The sequence below is a fragment of the Bufo gargarizans genome, chromosome 6, assembly GCF_014858855.1.
Source record: "Bufo gargarizans isolate SCDJY-AF-19 chromosome 6, ASM1485885v1, whole genome shotgun sequence".
Lineage (NCBI taxonomy): Eukaryota > Metazoa > Chordata > Amphibia > Anura > Bufonidae > Bufo > Bufo gargarizans.
Genome location: NC_058085.1, coordinates 62,005,256 through 62,025,360, shown reverse-complemented (window position 1 = coordinate 62,025,360; position 20,105 = coordinate 62,005,256). Strand labels below are relative to the sequence as shown.

General features: G+C 46.3%; 1 protein-coding gene across 4 annotated transcripts in view; it reads right to left on the bottom strand.

Moving 5' to 3' along the window:
- Nucleotides 1-1,362: 1,362 nt before the first annotated feature.
- The window catches only part of RAB37 (RAB37, member RAS oncogene family), a 57,869-nt gene continuing 39,126 nt past the window's right edge, over nt 1,363-20,105 (bottom strand). For all 4 annotated transcript variants that reach the window (XM_044296134.1, XM_044296136.1, XM_044296137.1 and 1 more), the window contains 6 exons: nt 19,896-19,962; nt 19,769-19,821; nt 13,745-13,810; nt 12,363-12,419; nt 3,507-3,583; nt 1,363-2,269 (listed from right to left, as the gene is read on the bottom strand). In XM_044296134.1, coding sequence (XP_044152069.1) covers nt 2,167-2,269; nt 3,507-3,583; nt 12,363-12,419; nt 13,745-13,810; nt 19,769-19,821; nt 19,896-19,962 — 423 coding nt within the window. In that variant the 3' untranslated portion in view covers nt 1,363-2,166. The remainder of the gene's footprint in view (nt 2,270-3,506; nt 3,584-12,362; nt 12,420-13,744; nt 13,811-19,768; nt 19,822-19,895; nt 19,963-20,105) is intronic.

The following is a 20,105-nucleotide window of genomic DNA, read 5'->3' as shown; positions in this document are numbered from 1 at the left end:
CCAATTAAGGGGAAAAAAATTCCTCCCCGACTCCAATCAAACAATCAGAATAACTCCCTGGATCAACGACCCCTCTCTAGTAGCTATAGCCTGTAATATTTAGAAAAATAAATCCAATCCTACAAAAAACAAGCCCTCATAGACTTGATGAAAAAAATAAAAAAGTTATGGTTTTTGGACGATAGGGAAGAGAAGAAATATTAGAATGTCAATATAACCTTGAGTATGGACTGCTTTGGGGTAATTTTTATGTTTTTTTGCATTGGATTACAGGATAGAAAATATATCTGTAACGGTAATGTTTTTTTTTCCATTAGAAATCGTCATCTGTCTTCTACACTGCAGGCTGCTCAGTCCCATTCAGTGTGAAATCCATCAGACGAGCTCTGTGAGGGATCATTCGATATCCTTAACACAGAGATGGTCTGACGATGGACAGACGGAGAAAATGATTAATAAAAGCCAATAGCAAATCTATTTCGTATCCTATAATATACAAACAATACAATAAAAAAGGTGTGTATTCTGTATTTTTTATCTTTTTCCACTACTTGCATCGATATCGAGTTTAAACACATTATGCCAAGTGGTTAAACTTTGCTGATGTTCGTTCTTTGATTAAAGTGGTTTTCTAGGAGTGCAGTGTTGACGGTCTAAACTCAAGATAGGTCATCAACATCAGATTGGCGGGGGTCCGACAACCAGCCTATCACCTGTTTGAGGCTCTGCGGCCTCTTCCACGCCAGTGATGTTACGATCATCGGTCACATGGCAAGTTGCAATACCAAGTATAGCCACTATACAATGTACGACGCTGTGGTTGGTAAGTTGTGAGGTCATCGGGCAGGGCCATAGACCCTACAGAGAAAATTCCTGGTGGGCCAATGCCCAGGGGGCCACCTGAGCCCTCCACATGGCTGCTAGCCATCTGATGCTCTCAGCATTAATTAATGTAGGAGCATCAGGTACTTAGGCATCCGACTAGCGGCCGCAGGTCCCCCTCCTGAATTCAACTGTGTTGCTGTCATCAGAACAATGATACAGCTTCATACTGTGGCGTAGGGTCACAGTATTTTGTGCTGCACTGCGGCATATGGTTCTGCAGGGGCGGTACTTTGTTCTGCACTATGGTATTGCTGATCCCGCCTACTTCTGTTGTCCCTCCTCCTGTCAATTTGGACCAACCTACAACATGGGGCCACTGTTAGTTTTTTTTTTTTCCAGAGCCACTTCAAGTTGCCAGTCCGCCCCCGTCACCGGGATTTCCGCTGATCAGATACTGATGACCTATCCTGAGGATAGATCATTAATATTCTAAACCCCTTTAAATAAAGAATTCCAAAAATGGATGCACACAGTATATTACAAAAATCGCACAACCTTTTATTACACAACAATACAGGCCTTTTTCCATGAGCATGCACTTATAATACTAGACTCTCATCCGTCTGACACAGGAATCTGGTCTGTATCTACGGCAAATCAGCCCATGTACCTAGAAAGTAATTGACATCAGCATATTTGATTATAAAGCAATAAAAATAAATCGCACAGTTGGTTCCGGATAAAATATCCACCTCTAGTGCTCAACGTGTAAACAGCCAATGGGGAAGATATATAGAAATGTGAACGGGTGACAGGAGAATATGGCAGTAAATGTGACGAGCACATCATGAGACTTTTCGGAAATGTCTCCTATCCACAGTAAACATACGGGAATTCTTCATGTCTTGTAAACAAGGCCGAGCTGTGCAATATATGGCGGTACTATAGATGCCGGGAAGCGACTTATAGACGTAACACCAGTTATCAGTTAGTTATAGAAAAGGCTTGGGACACCCTTTGCCCGTGTAAACCGTTTTGGCACTGTAGTTTTGCGCAGAAGGAAGGGTTTTTTATCTAAATGAGGTCCTCAGTCATTGGATCCCACAGAAGAGGAAAAAAACAAACTCCTCAGGCGCATTTCTACAAGACTCCTAAAGGCAATAGGCTTCTTGTGAGTAAACAATCTTGGAGGGGCTTCCTCTCCAGGCATCAGGGCTTATCCTACGGACCCTGAGTTTGGCAGTTTCATTGGATCAGATAATATCCATTGCTCTTCAGTCAATTCTGGATCAAAGGGATTTAGTCTCTTCTTGAGCCGCCATTGCTTCCATCGCAAGGCAATCAGAGGAGCCCGCAGCAGCCAGTCTTCTTCTTTTGTGACTCAATGTACTGGTGGATTACGAATTTACGCTCATCTGGACTACTGGATCTCTGCTTCAGCTCCCTGTGTAGGAAAACACGAGGTATGAAGTCTGTTGTGCCGGACATTTCGAGGTAAGGTCGTGTTCACATAAGGTTTGTGATGTCCAAGTATCCATAGGGATCTATTATTCCAGTGGAGGCTAAACGAGTGTCCCTCCATCCTCTGAGCTAAATAGCAGACTGACACATTGTAGACAACTTGTGCAGCCACGAAAGATATACTAAATGGAATCTGTCAGCAGTTTTGATCAGGATAAACTTCTGACAGCCCTAGGTAGTGGCTGGAGAGAGCAAGACACGCATACCTTTTGTAGAGTTGTGGTCAGGAGTAGTGAGATTAAAAACTTTTACGCTGCCAGGTGCTGCTGCTTCAAGTGCCCAGGAGGTGGAGCTTCACAGACCCTCCCTTCTGCTCTGAGTGACAGCTGTGGCATCCAACCAGGAGACCAAAACAGCTGTCACTCAGAGCAGAGAGGAGGGACTGTAAAGGGCACTTCATAGTGAATCTCCGCAGTCTGGGAACTTGCAGGAGCAGAATCTGGCAGAATAAAACTTAATATTTACACTGCTCCTGATAATAAACCTCCACAAAAGATATGTTTCTACCGCTCAACCCAGCCCCTACCTGCTGCTGTCAGTAGTTTAGCATGGTCAAAACTAATGTCAGATTTCCTTTAAGCTCACAGAGCACTAGACTGGATCGGTGGCGGATGGCCACCTGCGGTTTGACACTCGCAAACCACATTCCATGTGAAAAGACTACACATACAATATTGTGCCAGGGGCCATAGTATCCACGGTGGACACAGAGTGCATATGGTGGTACAACGTGTATAGAGGTGGCAACTTGTTGTGTATTTACAGTAGCATAGGGTGTATATGGGGGGATTGGAGCATATACAGAGGGGCATAGGATATGGTAATAGTGCAAAGGGTATCTATGAGATCACAGGCTATTATATAAATTGATATATATTTCATTTAGGGGCATTATGTAGGGAGCTGCCTAGAATATGTTTTTTCTCCCAGGTAAAGGTGTGGCGCCATTACTGTGGATTTGCTACGCAAACAATGCATATGGATGGGGGTTTTCATGACCCCATTCACCCACAGTAGGGAGGAGGCGGATTTTCAAGGATACATAGGGTAAAATCTATGGCTGACAATAGAAAAACATCATGACAACAAGCGTTCCATACATTCACACGGAATACGCAACTATACGCACCCATCACACCATGACCACCTACCAGACTTACTTAGCTATAGCCGTAAATGCCAGCTCCACATTTACACCGGTCTTTGCGCTGGTTTCCATGAATGGAATGCCGTAATCCTAAAGATTAAGAACCAATACAGAATTAAACTCATGATCACACGGTTACAGCTAAGGCTGCTTTCACGCTAGCGTTCGCTGGTCCGCTCGTGAGCTCCGTTTGAAGGAGCTCACGAGCGGACCCGAACGCAGCCGTCCAGCCCTGATGCAGTCTGAATGGAGGCGGATCCGCTCAGACTGCATCAGTCTGGCGGCGTTCAGCCTCCGCTCCGCTCGCCTCCGCACGGACAGGCGGACAGCTGAACGCTGCTTGCAGCGTTCGGGTGTCCGCCTGGCCGTGCGGAGGCGTGCGGATCCGTCCAGACTTTCAATGTAAGTCAATGGGGACGGATCCGTTTGAAAATGCCACAATGTGGCTCAATCTTCAAGCGGATCCGTCCCCCATTGACTTTACATTGAAAGTCTGGACGGATCCGTACTAGGCTATTTTCACACTTAGTTGTTCTATGCTAAAAATAATGCAGACGGATCCGTTCTGAACGGAGCCTCCGTCTGCATTATTATGAGCGGATCCGTTCAGAACGGATCCGCCCGAACGCTAGTGTGAAAGTAGCCTAAGGCTTATTTGACATGATCGATACGGATTGTGTCAGGATCCGTTTATGGAAAAACGGATAGTTTTGCACACAAATTCAGTTTTATTCATTGCATTCAGGGTGTGCGTTTTTCCATTCGGATTGCATACGTTTTTTACAAGCGTGAGGAAAAACTGAAGAAAAACAATACATCTCCCAGCACCCATCACTTGCCTTTCACACTAGCGTTTTTACCTAATCCGTCAGGGATCAGCAAAAACACTTCAGTTAATGATAATACAACCGGCTGCATCCGTTATGAACGCCACTAAAAGTCAATGGGGGACGGATCCGTTTTCTATTGTGTCAGAGTTAAATGGATCCGTCCCCATTGACTTGCATTGTGGGTCATGCCGTTTTGCTCCGCTTGCTGCGGTTTGCTCTCCGGTATAAGAAAGGAACGGAATGCATTTTGGAGCACTCCGTTCTGTTCAGTTACGTTTGTCCCCATTGACAATGAATAGGGACAGAACGGAAGCGTTTTTCTCCCGTATCGAGATCCTATGACGGATCTCAATACCGGAAAATGTAAATGCAGGTGTGAAAGTAGCCAAAGGCATTGCATCCGGACGTCTTCCGGTTTTCACACAAGTCCCATTCACTTCTATGGAGCCAGAGCTGCACGATATACAAGATGCTGCCATTTTTCCCTGAACACGGAGATTAGGCTACTTTCACATCTGGATGCCCGTCATAAGATCTCAATAGCGGGGGGGGGGGGGGGGGGAAACGCTTCCGTTTTGTCCCCATTCATTGTCAATGGGGACAAAACTAAACTGAACGAAACGGAAAGCGCCAGAATGCATTTCGTTCCATTTGGTTGCGTCTCCATCGCAGACAGAATAACTCTGCAAGCAGCGTTTTTCTGTCCGCGATGTGGTGTGGAGCAAGATGGATCCGTCATGACTCACAATGTAAGTCAATGGGGACGGACCCATTTTCTCTGACACAAAAGAAAACGGATCCGTCCCCCATTGAATTTCAATGGTGTTCAAGACGGATCCGTCATGGCTATAGAAGACATAATACAGCTGGATCCATGACGGATCCAGCAAAAACGCTGGTGTGAAAGTAGCCTTATGCGTGTTGTGCGCAGAGCCATAGAAATGAATGGGTCAGGATTCAGTCCGGATGCTGTGCGTTCACTACACATACTGCATCTGGACGGAAAACCAGCTTGTATGAAAGAGGCCTAAAGCTTAGGTGCAGCATTTCACAGTCTGCACACTGAATGAATCTATAACCTGAGAAATGGGAGTAACCTAGTAAATACATCACTTATCTATACAGAAAGATGTATCATTAGTCTGGCACTCACCTCTTCATGTTGATGCATCATGTGCAGAATTCAGTCAATGCTCCATGCTGGACTCGGCGCACAAAAATGAATTAGGTACAGGGCGAGGGAAAGTCTGGAAACTCCCTTTAACTGGTGTAATTTGTAGAAAATTGACTTTTAATGTGTAAAAGTATTAACTGGGAGGGAGGCTGCATTATCTGGTGGTGGAAAAGTTTTGAAATCCGCCATATTGAATTCAGCTCAGGTTTTTCCAATCGGAAGGGGGTCATGTGATATATCAATCTTGGCTAGAAATTAGTCAGACTGGAAGTCTCCATTTTGATCGGTTACCCGTTTAGGAGTTAAAGGGGTTGTCACACCAAAAACATGATGTTTTTTTTTTTTCTCTTATTTCTTTGTCCTGCTCACTGAGATGGTCACACATGCTCAGTTTCATCTTTGAACTGCCCCCTGAGCTGTGATAGGGAGAGCATGGACACACCTCCTAAGCTGTGATAGGGAGAGCTGAAACACGCCCCCTCAGTTGCAGCAGAAAAGACACTCCCCTTGAGCTGTCAACTTGACATAAATCTAGCAGAGCAATGAATGGGGAGATCCCTGCATCCATGTGAGGTACAGGGCTGGTTCTAGCTTTGTTAGAAAGACATTGTCATGTCCTATATGATGTCTGATTATCATTTTTACAATAGTCATGGGATAACCCCTTTAAGCAAGGTCGGAGTTTCCAAAAGTGCTTTCCATGATGTGTTCGATGAGTCCACCATTCAGCTGAATGCACATGATTTAACGTTTCATACAGTCTTGGTGGACACTGAAGAACCGCAGGCGCAGGTGATACTTCTTCACCTCAATGTAGGATTCCCCATTTAAGGTGAACCATACTGTGTATTGCTCAACATGGCCCGCCAGACTAAGACATCATTTGCAGATCACTTCTCTTTGGCCTATATTGGAGGGAATCTCTGAGATATCTAAGAGACCTCTTCCTTTGCATTGTCTAACTAACCATGAATGGAGGGTGGTGAAGTACCCCAGGCATTATAGAGAGAGACCTGCCTTCTGAGGATCCTCTGTGGGATAATTTATTGTTGTCTCATGCTAAACTTGGAGGGCAGCGTATTCTGGAAATGACAGGGATACGCTCACAATAGGGATGGAGCGATTCCATGGGTCGCCTCTCGTATTCCAATTGTCATCGGTGTGGTTCCCCACAAGAGGATGGCATAATATGGGCCTCTAGTTATGTGAACTTGTTTTGGAGAGAGGTTATAGATGCCCTTTTAAGAGTCCTACAGCACCCAATCCCTGGGGTCTGTCTTTTTTCTTTTTGAGGGAAGCATTGTTTATGGCGGGCAAGGCGATGGATAGGGGATTGTCCTTCTAGCCTTAGTCAATGGAAAGCCTTAGTAGATCAGACTGCTATGTATGAAAATGTTGTCTTTAAAAATAGAGGATTCCAGCAAAAGTTTCTGAAAGTTTGGGGTGCATGGTGTGCATCCTTTCTCACAGTGCCCTCTTCTCATGCCTTGATCTATCAACCATGAAGCTTCTGTACAAAATGGTGAATCCTACATTGAGGTGAAGAACTGCGGTTTTTCAGAGTGTCCACCAAGACTGGATAAAATATTAAACTGGATTAAATGTTAAACCAAATGACACATAAAACACTTCACATGAAGCACTTTAGGAAACTCTGACCTTGCTTAACTCCTCAACGGGCAAAGAAAGGTCAAAGTGAACCCTTCCAGTGTGTTTCTGAGTAAATTCTAGCCAAGAGTTGAATTTAATATGGTGGACCTCATCGAATAATGCAGCCTCCCTCCCAATGAATACTTACCCACATTGGACTGTGGCTCCAAATGTATTATCTGAAAGCATTTTTGCAATAAGTGATGCTTCATTCTGCTTAGACCCCCTGTGTGGTTTGTACAGGATAATGGAAGAAGGACATACTTCCCCGCTAAAGAAGGTCCTGGAAGTGGCTTCCGCCAGAGGCCATGCAGAGTCCTGCCCATCCTATCATGTTCATCCACACCTTCTGCACCTCACGTTCCATATTCTGGACTTGAATTTCCATTTGATGTTTCAGTTTGGGCAGTGTCTGGATATTCATTTCATAAGTAGATAAATAGCCGCGCTCTGTTAGGTGTGGTACCCGTGGAGGCCACAACCCTTTGCTCACCGTACAATCTTCTGTGAATACCGCATAAACGCGGCACTGAGTGCGACATATGGCAAGTCATCTCGTCTTGCTGAAAGAAGCCATCTCGTCATCAGTGAACTGCGCACATAATTAACTGAAGATGTCCATGTACACATTTTCAAAGAATATTCGACCCACAATCTGAGCACCAAATGGGTCACCAAATGGCCCCATACTGCCCTGTTTAGGCCCCCCTGTACATTTATGCGCTCCCCATTGTGCCCCGGTATATATAACGGTCCTCTCTCAGCCCTCCACCCATAGTAGAGCCTACAGATCCTTTAAAACAATACTTGCATGTGAGGAAATACTTTCTTCGCACTGGAGGCAGCAAGGCCTGATGCTCCCAGCGTCGTGACGTCACATGATATCAAGAAATTGCCCGGCAGAACAGTCCGCTGTTTCTGTGAATGCTCCTATCTGTACATAGCCTCCACTATAACACCGTGTCCACACACAATACCAGTCCACTGGTAGGAGGGAGACGATGGGCACCACTCAGTTCTTACCCTGCACTGGGAGGATGAAAGCTGAGCCCCGACTGATTGGTATAGACAACAGAGGCCAATGAGGCCCAAAACCATTACCCTGTACAAACCACACAAGGGAAACCAAAGCTGTTTTTTGTGGCCCCCCTTTATAACTGCTGTGTGATTCTATCTATCTTTCTGCCTATCTCTATATCTATCTATTTAATATCCATCTATCTATCTTTCCTTATCGTTCTTCAGGCAGCACAACATAAAGGGTTAATGTCTTGCTCTTCCCGTCTAGGACAGAAGATAAATCAGACTAATTAGCCCCCCTATAAAGGAGGGCGCACCCACTAGGCAGGCGTATATTTTTTCTTCTGTCTAGGACAATGAAGCTCACACATACAGAGGCTCCTGCTGCTGCTGCTGTGAAGGCCGGTATGGCTGCTAAGCCGGATATTATATAGCTGGAGCACCATGTATCATATGAAGTGCTGGAAGTTTCCAGAGTTAGATGCATGTTATAGAGCTGGAGGGGTGCTCTAGAATTCACTGCATGGCATGACTGATCTGGAAGTGGTTGCCAGAGTTTATTTTCCCCCATCGGGTGTTCCATGGGATGATTGAGCTGAGATTAAGGCGTTTTTCGGGTGTCCCGGATTTGCTCCGGATGCGTTGCGTGTGCACTGCGGGAAACCCACGTGAGTGCGCACCCAATTTCCATCAGTTTTGAGTTGTTCAGTTTTTATCGTGCGGGTGCAATACGTTTTGCACGCGCGCGATAAAAAACTGAATGTGGAACCCAGATCCGAACCCGGACTTCTTCACTAAAGTTTGGATTTGGGTTAGGTGTTCTGTAGATTATTATTTTCCCTTATAAGGCTACTTTCACACTTGCGTTCGGGGCTCCGCTTGTGAGTTCCATTTAAAGGCTCTCACAAGCGGCCCCGAACGCATCCGTCCAGCCCTAATGCATTCTGAGTGGATGCGGATCCGCTCAGAATGCATCAGGATGGCAGCGTTTGGCCTCCGCTCCGCTCAGCAGGCGGACACCTGAACGCTGCTTGCAGCGTTCGGGTGTCCGCCTGGCCGTGCGGAGGCAAACGGATCCGTCCAGACTTACAATGGAAGTCAATGGGGACGGATCCGTTTGAATTTGACACAATATGGCTCAATTTTCAAACGGATCCGTCCCCCATTGACTTTCAATGTAAAGTCTGGACGGATCCGTCTGAAGCTACTTTCACACTTAGAATTTTTTTCTACAATATAATGCAGACGGATCCGTTCTGAACGCAAGTGTGAAAGTAGCCTAACATGGTTATAAGGGAAAATAATAGCATTCTTAATACAGAATGCTTAGTAAAATGTGGCTTTAGGGGTTAAAAAAATAAAATAAAATTAACTCACCTCATCCTCTTGTTCGCGCAGCCGGCATGTCTTCTTTCTTCTTCTATCAGGACCTGCAAAAGGACCTTTGATGACATAATTGCGCTCACGACGTGGTGAGCGCGGTGACGTCAGTGCAGGTCCTGCTAAATGAAGATCCTTCTATCTTTATTCAGCAGGACCTGCGCTGATGTCACCGCACTCACCACGTGGTGAGCGTGATTATGTCATCAAAGGTCCTTTTGCAGGTCCTGAACAGTGATGGCCAGCTCGCAGTGTTCGCCTGTGAACACACGTGGACTGCCATCTTGACGCACAAGTCCGGCGATGCACAGGTAAGCCTTTACCTGTGCTGCCTGTGCCGCGAGACAGTCTGAAATTAAATGCGGTCAGCGGGAGCAGGCAGTTCCGAGAACACCCACCGGGGGCCTTCATCGGGCTGTTCTCGGAACTGCCTGCTCCCACTGACCGCATTTGATTTCAGAGCGGCTCACGGCATAGACACAGGTAAGGGCTTACCTGTGCATCGCCGGACTTGTGCGTCAAGATGGCAGTCCGCATGTGTTCGCAGGCGAACACTGCGAACTGGCCATCACTGGTCCTGAAAGAAGAAGAAAGAAGACATGCAGGCTGCACGAACAAGAGGATAAGGTGAGTAAATTAAATAATTTTTTTTTTTTTTTTTTTTTTTTTTTAACCCCTCACATTTTACTATGCATTCTGTATTAAGAATGCTATTATTTTCCCTTACAACCATGTTATAAAGGAAAATAATACAGTGATTAGACTTTAATGGGGTTGCTCATCCCTATCATCTCCTAGCAACCATGCGTGAAAATCGCACCGCATCTGCACTTGCTTGCGATTTTCACACAGACCCATTCGTTCATTCATTTCTATGGGGCCTGCGTTAATATAGAACATGCAGCGATTTTCACTCAACGCACAAGTGATGCGCGAAAATCACCGCTCATCTGAATAGCCCCATTGAAGTGAATGGGTCCGGATTCAGTGCACCGGCGCGGAATTCTCGCCCATGTGAAGGGGCCTAAGAGTGCATTTCACGGCTGCCACTGCTTGCGTAGATGGAGCCTTTGTGCATTCATGCGGTTTTTTAACGTTCTTTATTCAATTAAATTACAGAAGGACTACTAAGGTTTGTATCTTGGAAGGCTTTATTTCTGTTGGCAATTGCATCAGCCAAGAAGGTGTCAGACTTTGCAAGCTCTATCATGTAAAGGGCCATATCTGAAAGTACATCAAGAAGACTTGATTTTAAGGTTGATGCCCAAAGGTCTTATCTGACATGAATGTAAGTTAAGAAATTCATCAGAATCCTCAACCAGCAGAACTAGAGAAGCTTCATCTACTGGTCATTGGAGAACCGGGGTCCTTCAGGTCGGCTGACCAGCTGTTTATAGAGAACTATAAAAGCCAGCAAGCCTACACTGAATACTATTAAAGTCTGCTTCTAAATTTCAAGAACCAGTTACCAGGTGGAGTCACAGCACACTCAACTCGCTCCACTTAGTCGCTTCGGCAGAGAAAAGAGGGGGGGGGGGGAGGCATTGGATCAAATATGCAGGGGTCTCTACATGTCTTCTCCATGCACCTTTACAAAACAATATAAGTTGGATGTATCTGGTGCTTGCGATTCAGCCTTTGACAGACAAGTGATTATTAAGGCTGCGATTTCGACTCCCCCCCCCCCCCCCCCCCTCCCTTGTTTAATACGGGGAGTTAAGGGGAGTTAAATTATTTTTTATTTATTTTTTTAACCCCTCTAGCGCTGTTTTACTATGCATTCTGTATTCAGAATGCTATTAATTTTCCCTTATAACCATGTTATAAGGGAAAATAATAATGATCGGGTCCTTATCTCGATCGTCTCCTAGCAACCATGCGTGAAAATCGCACCGCATCCGCACTTGCTTGCGGATGCTTGCGATTTTCACGCAACCCTATTCATTTCTATGGGGCCTGCGTTATGTGAAAAACGCACAAAATAGAGCATGCTGCGATTTTCACGCAACGCATAAGTGATGCGTGAAAATCACCGCTCTTGTGAACAGCCCCATAGAAATGAATGGGTCGGGATTCAGTGCGGGTGCAATGCGTTCAACTCACACATCGCATCCGCGCGGAATACTCGCCCGTGTGAAAGGGGCCTTATTGTTGTGCTGCCTGAAGGACGATAGGGAAAGTCTAAATTTGCTTACCAAAATTTATCTTTCCTTGAGTCCAAAGGCAGCACAGATATCCCTCCCTGAAAAAGACATTGCTTGGAAAAAAACACGTCTGCCAAATGGGTGTGCCCTCTTTTATAGGGGGGTTAATTAGTCTGATTTTCTAATTATTTATCTTCTGTCTCAGATGCGAGGAGCAAAACATTAACCCTTTGAATGTTCTGCCTTTGGACTCAAGGAAAGATAAATTTAGACTATCTCATATCTATCTATCCATCATGCAGGGCATCTAGATATAATAGCGTCATGTGTGACACTGCTGTGATGGGTCTGACTTTTTATGGATTTATGAGAATAAACAATATTACACCTCCGCACCAGCGCTCCATTCCCATGAGGCACTTCAGGACCTACGTTCTCATGATCACTGGGGGTCCCAGCAGCCGGACCCCCCATTGATTAGATATTTATTCCCTATTCTGTGGATAGAATGGAAAACTGATGGACCTGACTTGTCTGCATACATGTTACCACCGATGGCCAGCAGCAGCCTTCCCCGCCGATCACAGTTAATCATAGAGGGGGGATCAGCATAGTGTGAACCAATAAGTATGCTCCAAAATGGGGTTCACAGCTTTCCATACACTTCCTACCTTCGCCAAGGACTCCCCATCTTCTGTTCGAACAACACGTCCACTTGTTATGTCACACTGCAACCAGAAAGTAGATGTCACAAATCTGTACTGGACTGGAAAGCATCATGGAGTATGATTGCGCTATAGCAGTTACGCGGGTTGTCCTATCTGGATAACGCCCTTCTTGGTAACGCCTCCCCAGCGTCAGGTCCGGCTTATCTAACCCTCGCCGGTCTTGTAACTATGTGACTATTCTCCCGACAAGCTAGACTCGGTCTCTTCCCCTTTCTGTCTCTCGCACCGCCAGAGCAGGTGACCTTAACTGGCAGTCATTAGATTTCCCATTGTGTTCACTAGTGGCTATGTTCATTTTCAATACAGTGCTGCCACCTAGTGGCCTATATGTGACCTTAGGTTGGAAACAGCAGAAACCCGGTGGCTGTTGTAGGCCGAGTGGGCACCATGTTTAAGGACTCCATCTTCCGCCGTACATATACAGCGGAGGTCTTGAAGGGCTTAATTTAATTCAGCATCAAAAACTAGTTACTTTTGTAATTTACTTTCCGTTACAAATATGCTCCAGTTGTGAGATATTCTATTGACTTTATCATAATGGCGCCCCCAGGTGTTTAATCTGTATGGTAATCTGCACATCCACCATCGTACATGCTCAGTATTCAACTGCTACCAGCTGTATCAACTGTTAGAAGCTGTGACAGTTACAGGGAAAGAGCTGTAGCACAAAGGACACACCCCTGAGCAGTAATAGAGAGAGAACTGCAGCAGAAAGACGCCCACTGAGCCGTGATAAGGAGAGTTGCAGCAGAAAGGACATACTCCCTGAGCTGTGATAAGGAAATATCTTGAGCAGAAAGGAGACGCCCCCTGAGCTGTGATAAAGAGAGCGCTTCAACAGAAAGAAGATGCCCCTTGAGCTGTGATAAGGAGAGCTGCAGCATAAAGGACACACCCCCTGAGCTGTGATAGGGAGAGAGCTGCAGCAGAAAGGACACCCCCCCCTGAGCTCTGATAGGGAGAGAGCTGCAGCGGAAAGGATGCGTCCCCTGAGCTGTGATAGGGAGAGAGTTGCAAAAGAAACATTACACCGCCTTATAATGGGCACACAGCGAGTGCTTTCAGCCTGAAAAGGATCAAGTAGAGCATCTGGAGCAATGCATGGGGAGATCTCTGGATCCATGTGAGGTACAGGGCTGGTTCTAGCTTTGTTAGAGATGGTCATGCGCTATATGATGTCTGATGTAATTTTTATATTAATAATGGATAACCCCTTTAAATGTATGTGCAGTAAAAGTAAGAACTGTCCTGTATACATATAACTGGGGTAACAGAGCGGGTGTCACAATGCAGAGATCTGCGGCATAGCAGGAAGTTACACATACCTTATTGCCGAGCAGCATGATGACCACATCCTTGTGAGCATATTCGTGAACCTCTGTAAGCCAGGCCTGAAAAACGCACAAGTCACAAAGAAACAAGAAACACATAAAGAAAGAGACGAGACGATAAGACACGCAGTACACCAAACACCCGGGGCACAACAAATACTAATAATTAAGCTAACGACGGGCACTTCTTCTCCTCCTAAGCCTGGGTTCACATGTTGCAGCAGCGTGCCGCCCCGCTAGTTACCCGTTTTGCCACGTGGTACTCGGCCATGCGGCATACTACCGCAACGTTTAGCCATGATATGGGCGTATCCACAAGCCGTATCATTACTGCACTGGTATAGCGGTGTGTTTACATGTGTTTGTTGCAGTTTTCAGACAATTCTGCTCACAGGTTTCAATACAATAGGAACAGTTGCTAAAAAAAACACAACTGCGAGAAAATCTAATGAAAACCGCCCTCGGTGCAGTCAGTATACCAAGGCACCGACGACATGATCCTTTTTCTAGTGTTTTCCAGATAAGTGGAGTAATATTGGCTTTGGTGCACACTACCCGGTCTGTGCGGAAACCGACAGAAAGGGACCGATGACCAGCGAAGAGACCACAGGAGCCGGAACGGAGCAGGGGGGCATCAACTGTGCGAAGCGCCAAATTAAATCTGACCTCTCTGGGACTTTTGATGCAAAATGTTTAATTAAAGGGTTTTTCTGTTCTGGGATTCTAATATTGATGAGTTATCCTCTGTATAGGTCATCAATGTCAGATCGGTGGGGGTCAGACCCCCGGGACCACCTCCGATCAGCTGGTTGAAGAGAAGGCTGCTCTCAAGTGTATAGGAAGAAGCCGGCCCATAGACGGCTTGTAATTACACCTGAGCAGGTAAACAATGAAAGGAAGGCGGCGCTCACACAAGCGCAGCCTTCTCTTCAAACATCGGATATTGATGACCTATCCCGACAATAGGTCATCCATATTAAAATCCCAGAAAACCATTTTAAAAGGGGCAGGTTGAGTTATACAATAAATGACCTATACTCCCCTATTTCATCCTCCTCCGCTTCCAGCGCCGATCCTCCCGCCAGGCTGATGAGTCTGCATGCTCCAAGTAACCGCTGCAGCCACTCACTAGCCTCATTGGTCATGTGCCGTATATCGCTAAGGCCAGGGATTGGCTGCAGTGGTGCCTGGGGTATACGGGCACATCAATCCTGCAGCGATGGGGAGGATCGGAGTTCAGGCCCTGGAAGTAGTCGAGTACGGGTTATTTTCTCAATTTATGACAATTCCTCGGACAACCCCTTTAAAGCCATCAACCTCATCTCAATAATTCCTACTATTCCCATGCGAGATCCTCTTATTTTTTTTAACCTCTCCCTGCATTTGGGGTGTATGCGCAGGGTCCCATTATAGTCAATGAGCTCTGACAGGGAAAGGTGGCATCCGGCCATGCGGTACAGGAACAGTTTAGCCCATGTCCATTTTAGCTGTGACTTCTTTACATTGCCATAGTTCATGGCATGGACACATGAGCTGTGCATGCGCCAGGCTATATACAGACAAAACGCTGCAATGGCCAGGATGGGAGTTACTACTGGTACTGGACGATTAACCCCTTAAACGCTGCACCCTCTCTCATCCCATCGCTACCCATGGATGGGTGCCAATAGGTTATTATGGCATCTCTGGGCCTCAGAAAGACACTACCCCCCAGGCCGCATGGCTGTTTGTTACAGACAGGCAATATTGCTCCGGCACACGTTCTGCTGACCGGTCAGCGTGCTCTGATGCAAACCTGTGCAGTTTGCATAACATGGCCGCTACGATTTAACTTTTCACTAGAGCAGCTGCGTTACGCAAATTGCAGAGATGCTGCCTATACCTATGCCGCCGTTATGGGCACATCCACACCGGACTGAAACGCTGCCGAATTGCTCGTGGGAGATCTGTAGCGTATTGCAGTACCAGCAAAATGGATGAGATTTTAGGAAAGCTTATCCATGTGCAGGGAGAAAAATCCGCAGTGTAAACGGACGTGCGGTGCGGATTTTCAATCCTCGGCAGTCTCCATGTATGCTGCAGATATCCACTGAGTATTGCACACAGCAAATCAGCAGCGAAGGCCATGACCAAATCCGTAACTCATACGCATTTCCCATCTCGTATGGACGCTCCCCGAGTGCACGTACAGTGCGGCCGCTCTGGATTTTCCACAGTAGCAAAATCCGCACCAGATGATGCAGGTTTTATTGCAGAGTTCTCGGTGGAAATGCTGCGGTTTTCACACTCTCCATTGCAAAGGGTAAGATCCGCGGGTGAAATCCGTCACATATATTGACATGCTGAGGACTTAAAATCTGCAGTGCGTTTCACGATGGTTGCAGAAATTTTCGGCAGCTCTCGGATGAGCTTTACTAAAATCTCACCCATTAACGGTGATCAAAAAGTCATATTTACTGCAAAAATGGTATCCATAAAAACTATAGTTCATTACGCCAAAAAACAAGTCCGCTTACGGCTCTGTAAACTAAAATATAAAAAAAGTTATGGCTGTCAGAATTTTTTTTTTCCCAAAAGGTTTTTTATTATTTTAAAAGTAGTTAAAAAAAAAAAAAAACACTGCACAAGTTTGGTATCCCTAGGTTCGAATTAAGCTGCAGAATAAAAACGTCATGCCATTTTTAGTAAACGCCGTGATGTCAAAACCCGAAGATCCTTGGTGAAATTGTGTTTTTTTCCCTCAATTTCACCCCACAAAAGAATTTTTTTCCTGTTTTCCAATAACAGTAAATTAAATGGTGCCATTAAAAAAATGCATCTTGTCCCGCAAAAAATAAGCCATCATATGGCTACGTGAACGAAAAAAAATCTAAAAAAGTTATCGCTATTGGAACGTGGGGAGGAAAAAACGAAAATGCAAAACCAAAACTGGGCCTGGTACTTAATGGGTTAACTAAAATCCTTTTAAATGGGGTTGTGGGGAAATCTGAGCTTACAGTCATCCCATTCAGGATGCTCGCCTTCGTTTTGGGGGACCCAGCATGTCCGTGCAGTCCCTAAAGGGATTCTCTCAGTTCAGACATTGGTGGCATATCGCTAGGATATGCCACCATTGTCCGATAGGTGCGGCTCCCCCCTCAGGGAGCCCCTAAAGTGAACAAGAGCGCACTGCGCATGCGCAGCCGCCCTCCATACAATTCTATGGGAGTTCCGAAAATAGCCAAGCGCCGTCTCGGCTTTTTCCAGCAGTCCCATAGAAGTGAATGAAGCGGTGGCCGCACTTGCACGGTGAATTCTCCATTCATTTCATTTTGCTTGCTCAGCTATTTTCTGAACTCCCATAGGAGTTGAAGGAGAGCAGTCTGCGTATGCGTGGTGCACTTTCGTTCACTTCGGGGGCCCCGTTCTAGAGATGGGTGCCATCACAATCCCTTTACATACTACATGTCACATCCTCCAACAATGGCAGCCGCCTTTACCTGGCTGTAGCCTCCACTCCAGACAAAGATTCCTCTAGTGCTGGGATCGGCAACCTCTGGCAAACCAGCTATTGTGAAACTACAACTCCCAGCATGCTTCACTCACTTCTATGGGAGTCCCACAAACAGTCAAACATGTAAGCATGCAGAGAGTCGTAGCTTCGCAATAGCCGCAGTGCCAGAGGTTGCTGACCCCTGCTCTACTGGTTTTTTTCTTTCTCCTAGGCCCCCTGTTCCTGAGCTGGTAGTTTTGGCCCCTAATATGCAGAGGCCGTGTACGGTCAAGGGGGCAATCCCAAAAGTCAATTCTCAACAGCGGGGGGTAAACCAGAACACTGTGACGCTGCCTGTGCTGTTGAGAATCGGCACCTCGAACCGCCTCTGCTAAGGAATTGGAGGACCTAGACAAAAAAAAATAAAAAATGCAGCGGACCCTTAAGAGAGGCGGCTACAACCAAGTAAAGGCCACTGCCATTGTTGGAGGATGTCATAGGTCCTGTAAATTTAAGTAGGAAGCATCAGTCATGAGTAAGGGCTAAGATTGCATTGTGCCCGAAACATGTAGACTCTGCTTAATGTACCTGGATTTTATACTGAATTTTCAATAAAGAAGCCTTGGATTACCACAAGTACAAGCTGGACAAAATCTCTTTTCCTCTAAGTAGGAAGCATGTAATACTGCATCTCCCCTCTGGAGGCGCTGCAGAGAAATTGCACACTTGCTGCCAGACTCCACCCACAGATTACTTCACATCGCAGCAGCAGGAGGACACCCTGTGACCAGCTTATTGTCGGAGGACTACTATATTAAAAAAGGATGTGTAAAGTGGACAGTCCCTTTATTTTTTTTTACTTTGGTCCGCAGCCAGCAGTATCTGTGGAGAAATCCATACTCAAATGCTCTCCATCATTCTGTTCCAGCTCTGAGGCTCTTGGGCTGTGTTTACTGTGTTCTTCCAAATCTACCAACTTCTGCGCGGGCAAGGTCGCAAACGTCACTGCAGCCAATGACTGGCCTCAGCGGTGAAATGGCCCCAATTGGCACGTGACCTGGCAATTATGTGCCGCATTTAGGGTTGTCACCGCTGAGGCCATTCCTGGCAGCAGTGGCACACATGACCCTGTCTGCGAAGAAGTTGACAGAGAGGGACCGGAAGTGAAGAGAGAGCCACGGAGCGGGGAATGGAGCAGCAGGGAGCAGGTAAGTATGGATTTCTCTATGGGCTCATGCAGACGACCGTATGCCCTCCAAGACATACGGTCCATGAGCACACGGGAGCGCACTGCATCATCTGTTTCAATGATGCTGTGTGCATCAGGCTGCCCGCGGGACTATTGTCCCTCACTCAAAATATCATATATATAGTAACCTATGATGGTCTGCACTCCCATGCGCACGATGTATGCCGCTCCGGGACATATGGCCCGCTCACGGACCGTACGTCTCGGAGGGCATACGGTCGTGTGCATGAGCCCTAAAGGTGATGTTGGCAGGGGAGCAAATAAAAAAAATAAAAATCTGGATAACCCCTTTAGGCTAAAAGCACACGATCAGGATTGCGTGCAGAAAATCCGCACTGTAGGTCATGTACATTTTATTCTATGAGAATTTGAAATTCTCAGTGCACACGATGCAGACTTTGACCTGCGGTGCGGATTTTAAAATCCGCAGTATGTCAATTTATTTTATTTTTCCTGACCGGATTTTCTTCATTCACTTCAAAATCTGCATGCGGAAAATCCACACCGAAATCGCACCAAATCCGCACGCAAATTTGCATGCAAATCTGCACCAATTGATGCGGATTGACCGCACAGATTTGCATGTACCCTTAAGGTGTCCTTCAACAAGTGGCAAATTAATCCTTATTGTACTACTATATTATATTGTTTTGTTGCTTTTCAGTTGCAATTAGTTAAAGGAACATTTAATGCCAAGCTGATACACTATGCCTGGTGCAGGGCCTGAGAGGGCGGTGCTTGACTACTTCTTTCTCCGAGTCATGCACTGCTCCCTCAGGTATCACACAGTATAAGGGCTCATGCACACAAGAGGAAGCGCAAATAGCGGTTTGCAATGCACGGGAACTGGCCGCGTGTTCAACGTTTGCAGATGCAGACCCATTGACTTGAATGGGTCTGCAATCTGCAACATACGGCCAAAGACAGAACATGTTCTATCTTTTTGCTGTGTGGAGGCACGGATCGGAAGTCCACGCCGTGGGCTTCCAATCTGTGCCTCCGCTCCGCCAAAGATAGGTGAAGTCCTATTTTCGATCGTATGTTGCCGATTGCGGACCCATTCAAATCAACGGGTCCACATCCACGGAGTGTACACGACCAGTGGCTGTATATTGCGGACCGGCCGTTTAGGGTCCGCAATACGGGCACTGAGTCAGTACGCATGAGCCCTGAGGGAAATGTATATGGGTCGAGTGCCTGCACACATAAGACACTGGATGCATGGGTAAGGCTTCACTGAGCTAGGACAGGGACAGGGTAGAGACAGGTTGAGTTTTCGGATAATACTGTTACATACACGGACGTTGTCAAAGGACGTCTTGCTTGTGATGTCATACAACAGGAGCAGAGCTGGGGGTAGGAGAGAAAAGTTACCAGCACCAGTTATTGTCTGCATCCTCCATATCATCAGCCGGTTCACATACCCTGAGCATCCCTGTAGTAAGCGTGGGTGACACTTCGAAAGCGCTCCTGACCGGCCGTGTCCCAGATCTGCAGGATGAGAATATGAAATAATAAAACGGTCAATGAATTTTGTATGAAACCCATAGGCAGTCAGTGAGTCGAGGACCAATGATAAGCAGGGTCGCTTGCATGTAGGATATTTAGAGCTTACCTGCCAGGCAACAAAATGC